Source organism: Ovis aries, chromosome 5, assembly GCF_016772045.2.
Source record: "Ovis aries strain OAR_USU_Benz2616 breed Rambouillet chromosome 5, ARS-UI_Ramb_v3.0, whole genome shotgun sequence".
Lineage (NCBI taxonomy): Eukaryota > Metazoa > Chordata > Mammalia > Artiodactyla > Bovidae > Ovis > Ovis aries.
In genome coordinates this window covers 98938644-98944643 of record NC_056058.1, presented here as the reverse complement: position 1 = coordinate 98944643, position 6000 = coordinate 98938644, and the positions used below count along the sequence as shown (strand labels likewise).

At 46.7% G+C, this 6000-nt stretch overlaps 1 protein-coding gene across 1 annotated transcript in view; it reads left to right on the top strand.

The window, feature by feature from the left end:
- Positions 1–375: 375 nt before the first annotated feature.
- SLCO4C1 (solute carrier organic anion transporter family member 4C1) overlaps positions 376–6000 on the top strand; it is a 91189-nt gene continuing 85564 nt past the window's right edge. The window contains exons 1-2 of the mRNA XM_042250792.2: positions 376–930; positions 5459–5722. Coding sequence (XP_042106726.1) covers positions 600–930; positions 5459–5722 — 595 coding nt within the window. The 5' untranslated portion in view covers positions 376–599. The remainder of the gene's footprint in view (positions 931–5458; positions 5723–6000) is intronic.

Genomic DNA, 6000 nt, shown 5'->3' with positions numbered 1-6000 from the left:
TCAAGGGAAGAAGGCCGCTGGAGAGTTTCTGGAATTATCTCCTGAAGCAGGTGTGTTCACAGCCTTCCCGTCAGCGGCCAGACGACTCCCACAACGTCCTGTTGGTTCCCAGGCCCCGGGAAGGGGCGCGGGGGGACCCGGGGGCCCCCTCTCAGGCTCCTGGGAGGCTGACGGGCCGCGCGACGAGAGAGGCCCTGAGGGGGACGCCGGGGAGGCGGGGACTCGCCCCGCGCGGGCGGCCACAGGCGGGCGAGGCCGAGGCCCGACCGCACCGCCGCTCCGGGTGACGACGCCGGGGAGCCCCTGAGGGGACGCCCGGGAGGCGGGGACTCCCTCCGCGCGGGCGGCCACAGGTGGGCGAGGCCGACGGCCGGCAGCTCGCTGAGGAGGCTCCCGGCGACGGCGGCGGCGGCGGCCGCGGAGACAGACCCCCTGAGAGGGACGCCGGCGAGGCGGGGACTCGCCCCGCGCGGGGGCGCTGCCACCTGCCCGGAGGAGGAGCCCCAGCGGAACCTGGGCGTATGTTTTATTTATTTTGATTATTATTATTATTTTGCGGCTCCGGCAGTCCCGGGGAGTCGGGAGGACGCGCCCGGATCATGAAGAGCCTCAAAGGCATCGAGAACCCGGCTTTCGTCGCCTCCAGCCCAGACACCCCGCGCCGCGTCTGTGCGTCGTCGCCTTCCATCGAGATCTCCGTCCTGCCCACCCCGGCCGCGGGCTCGCCGCCGCCGCCCGCGCCTCAGGAGCCCCCGGAGCGCCCCGAGCCGCCTCAGCCCTCGGGGGTTCCCGGCGCCTCTGGGCCCGGCTCGCTGTCCGAGTATGAGGAGGGGCCCTGCGGCTGGGGCAGCTTCCAACCCCGGGCTCTCCAGCGCTGCAACACGCCCCGGGGCTTTCTGTTTCACTACTGCCTCCTGGCCCTCACGCAAGGTGAGGACGGGCGCCGGCTCCGGCGGGCGGCGGGCGAGCGGGGCGGGGGAGGGGGGGCGTCGAGGGGCGTCGAGGGGCGCCGGGGAGGAGAGTGGGGGCGGCAGGTGCGCCGCCAGCCCCGGGGGTGACGGGGTCTGCGCGCCCGAGAGGGGTGGTCCCGGGCTCGGGACTCGCTAGCGCTCGCACAGACGCCACCCAACCAGGTTCACGCTTCTGCATTTTTAGCTTTTCTTATAGCGAAACATTGAAAACTTGCCAGGCAAGCTCTTTCTCTTCTAAGTGTTCTACCTCCAGCCTAGCAGTTTCCTGGAGAGAAGGTGGAAATGAGGGGAGCCCTCCTTGGGGAACTGGGTGCTCGAGGTGGGGTGGGGTGGGGGAGCGCCTCTGCTTTACAAAAGCATGCATTTTGCTAAAAAAAAAAAAGAGAGAAGTATTAAAGGGATTTGTCTTTACATCGCTTCTGGAAGAGAGTGGATAAATGTGCAGCTGAACGTAGGACGATTCGCTAAGGAGAAACTTTTTGGATATACATGCGATTGGTCAGATCTACACATTCAAGTTTTTGTGAGTGTAATTGGAGAGCATTGGATGTTCTCGTGAGTCCAGGGAATATAAATCTGCAGAGGCTTCAGGCGTTATTAACTGGTAAGTGTAAGTGAAGTCGCTCAGTTGTGTCCAACTCTTTGCGACCCCATGGACTGTAGCCTACCAGGCTCCTCTCTCTGTCCATGTGATTTTCCCAGGCAATAGTACTGGAGTGGATTGCCATTTCCTTCTGTAGCAGATGTTCCCGATCCAGGGATCGAACCCTGGTCTCCCGCATTGTAGAGAGACGCTTTACCGTCAGAGCCACCAGGGAAGTCCTGTAAGTGAAGTGAAAGTCACTCAGTCTTTGCGACCCCCATGGACTGAGAAGTCGAAGTCCGTGGAATTCTCCATGTCAGAATACTGAAGTGGGTAGCCTTTCCCCTCTCCAGGGGATCTTCCCAACCTAGGAATTGAACCCAGGTCTCCCGCATTGCTGGCAGATTCTTTACCAGCTGAGCCACAAGGGAACTGTTAAGGCACTTCAAACCCTGTATCTGTTCACGGATCTCTCTTAGATTCTCTTAGGAGTTACTGATGGAGAAGGCGCTGGCAACCCACTCCAGTACTCTTGCCTGGAGAATCCCATGGCTGGAGGAGCCTGGTGGGCTGCAGTCCATGGGGTCGCTAAGAGTCGGACATGACTGAGCAACTTCACTTTCACTTTTCACTTTCATGCATTGGAGAAGGAAATGGCAACGCACTCCAGTACTCTTGCCTGGAGAATCCCAGGGACGGTGGAGCGTGGTGGGCTGCCGTCTGTGGGTTCGCACAGAGCCGAACAGGACTGAAGTGACTTAGCAGCAGCAGCAGCAGCAGCAGGAGTTACTGATAAAAGCCCAGGTTTATACCCTCAGGAAGTTGCAATCTAAGTCTCGATTGGAGGGGTAGATAGGCAGAGGGACAGTGATTCTCATGAAGGAAAGCATGCAGAGAATGAAAGAAATGGAACTTATGCTAGGGTGACAAATTAAGGACAGGGAGCATTGAGATGGAACATCTTCAAGGACATGCTATAAGTTAGCTGCAATTTGATAGTATGTAGATTTTTTGGGGGAGGGGGTCACAGTTTAAAACTTTTGTAAAGAGGCAATTAAGTACTGATGGAAAGAAATGTAATTGGAAAAAAAATTGGGTTTGAAATAGCTCTTTTTTAAGATTAACAGAAGACTGAATCAAAATATATTCTACCTGTTCTATTCCTGCCCCACTGTCTTAAAGCAACTCAGTGTCGCTTGCACAGGTTAGGTGCTGAGTAAATATTTGTTGATTGCAAAGCAGCTGCAGCTCTTCTCCTAGTGACAGTTTTGTGCTCCAGTTACTTCCTTTTCCACCTTTCTTGTCCCAACCAAAGTTGGCCCTCTCTCAGCATCTTAACCTTAGTTGTCCAAAATCAGTGATTACCAAGCATCTTAAGGTCAAAAGTAAAGTTCAAAGAAATTCAGTTCAGTTTCTCAGCCGTGTCCGACTCTTTCACAAGTAAAAAATTTATCTTATGTTTTAAGACATATTCTGAAACTGCAATATTATTCCAGAATATATATTTTATGTTTAATATAAAATATTGTTTAAAATTTTTATCAAATGTAATTGAAATTCTTAGAGAAATGTGTCAAGTTTAACCTGGAGTTACCCTATCTAGAAATCTCCAACTTCAGAAGCGTAATCTGAGATGAAAATGATTCCATAAATTCTTATTTCAGCTTAAGTTTGAATGACTGAAAACATTATCATGTTTCTCAATCTTGATTCTTAGGAAGACTGTTTCCAAGATATTGTATTGTAATAGGTGATTAATTGGTGAAAAAAGACCCAAAACTTGTCAAATGAGTTTACTCAACCCAGCCACTCATCAAAAATAAACAGTATTTCTCTTAGCACTGGCTTTCCTGGTGGCTCAGACAGTAAAGCGTCTTCCTGCAATGTGGGAGACCCAGGTTCAATCCTTGGTCTGGGAAGATCCCCTGGAGAAGGAAATGGCAACCCACTCCAGTACTCTTGCCTGGAAAATTCCATGGACAGAGGAGCCTTGTAGGCTACAGTCCATGGGGTCGAAAAGAGTTGGACATGACTGAGTGACTTCATTCACTCACTCACTCTTAGCACTTAATTTCCTAATGTACCTCCTAGCTTCTTGCATTTACAGTGGACATAGTATGCAGTCTTTCATGAAATTTCTTTTTTGAAATAAGCAAAGTTCTTGCAGTTTATGTAGTGTAGAATTTACTTTGGGATCCTAGGCTTAAAATGCTATCTTTCCGTAAGGGTCTACAAATTTACTTTCTCAGAATTTTTTTTTACTGTAAAAACAATGAATTCTAATGACTGATTTTTAATCAGTATAGCACATGTTGGGAAGTTGATTTTAGATGGGAACTTTTCAGATTCTCAGACAAACTTGGTGGTGGTGGTTTAGTCACCAAGTCGTGTTGATTCTTGCGACCTCATGGGCTATAGCCTGCCAGGCTCCTCTATCCATGGGATTTTCCAGGCAAGAATACTGGAGTGGATTGCCATTTCCTTCTCCAGGGGATCTGCCTGACCCAGGAATCGAACCCAGGTCTCCAGCCATGCAGGCAGATTCTTTACTGACTAAGCTATACCTCCTTATAAATCTGTCATTCCTAGCTATTTAGAAATTTTATCTTAAAACATCAAGAGCTATAAATTGGCATATAGATTTATTAAACTGATATGAAAGTAAAAATCATGTTAGGACTTTTAAAATTTGTAAAAAGTTTCTTGCAATATATTCCCAGTTACAGTCTTGATAAAGCAAAATTTGAAGAGATTACAGAGATAATGTCTTGGATATACTCTTTCTATTCATTAATGATTGAAAACAATTCATGGTAGCCTCTTAAGTAAAAAGAATAATCAATTTGAAACTTTGTAATTTGATTAGATGGTTTTTATTTTCACTTTACAGTAATATCTCAGAGAAGGCAATGGCACCCCACTCTAGTACTCTTGCCTGGAAAATCCCATAGATGGAGGAGCCTGGTGGGCTGCAGTCCATGGGGTCGCTAAGAGTCGGACATGACTGAGCAACTTCACTTTCACTTTTTACTTTCATGCATTGGAGAAGGAAATGGCAACCCACTCCAGTGTTCTTGCCTGGAGAATCCCAGGGATGGGGGAGCCTGATGGGCTGCCGTCTCTGGGGTCACACAGAGTCAGATACGACTGAAGTGACTTAGCAGCAGCAGCAGCAGCATAGTAATATGTTAACTTTTGTATAATCAGTATCCTAATTGGACATTTTTGTTGTTAGTCAGATTTGAATTTTCAGCTTTTTCTGGTTTATCTTATATTATTTCATCACAGTTATAATGAGCAGATGAAGTGTAAGTTGTTTGTTTTTTATTTTCTGTCACATTGCCTATGATTTAGAATGCTAGTAATTGAAATAGACTTTTTGTTTGTTTTTGCCCCAGGAACTTTTAAATGATGACTTTAATGACTCTAAGAGTGCTAGAAGAAGATAGAGGTTTAAGAACTCAATTGCACCTTTCATAAGACTAAGTCAAGGATTCGGTGATTTGAACAGTTTTAGCGTTTGACCTCTCAATCACCTATATGTTTTGTAGTCTTCCAAGTGAGGCCCATGGGAATATACTATACCTGGAAACTCTCTAATGAATCAGCTTCATGAGACTTTACCAGTCTCTTTTGTAATTTAAAGAAACATGGTTAACTGTAATTCAGTATGTGATAAACATCAACTTTATGTAACAACTGAAAATTCACAAATGTATAATTTAAAAGCAAACTGATCTGTAAAGGAAATATGTTTGGCTTGCTTAGTTTTGAAACGTTGAGATTTTTAAAATTGGACATTTAAAAATATCAAAAGAAATGAACAAACTTTAGTAATGTCATGTTAATGATCATGCTCTATATGGTAAAGTTGTAAACATAAATTTCCTCTTTTCTCTTTTAGGTATTGTGGTGAATGGCCTAGTAAATATTAGCATTTCCACTATCGAGAAGCGCTATGAATTGCAGAGTTCCCTCACCGGCTTGATATCATCAAGTTATGACATTGCCTTCTGTTTGCTGTCTTTATTTGTATCATTCATTGGTGAAAGAGGACACAAACCAAGATGGCTTGCGTTTGCATCCTTTATGATAGGGCTGGGAGCGCTTGTGTTTTCACTGCCCAAATTTTTTAGTGGAAAATACCAGTTTGGGTCCCTTTTTGAAGGTAAGTTTCTCTTCCCTTCTTGCTTGTATTGGCTCTGTATTGCACCTCACTTGTATGGGTACGTAGGGTAAGGGCTTAGCTGTCTTCCAGTGTTCACTGCTGTGTTATGATGTGATTTGTGTGGAGCAGGAGATTATAGAGACAGATTGGGCATTGTTCATTGCTTCAGTGGATCTCCAAGGTTTTAATCTTCTAATACTCATTCCCCATATTATACACAGTCTTCCTTAAAAAAAGACATGACCTGTTTTGCTTTGCTGGTGGTGTGGCTTCGATGG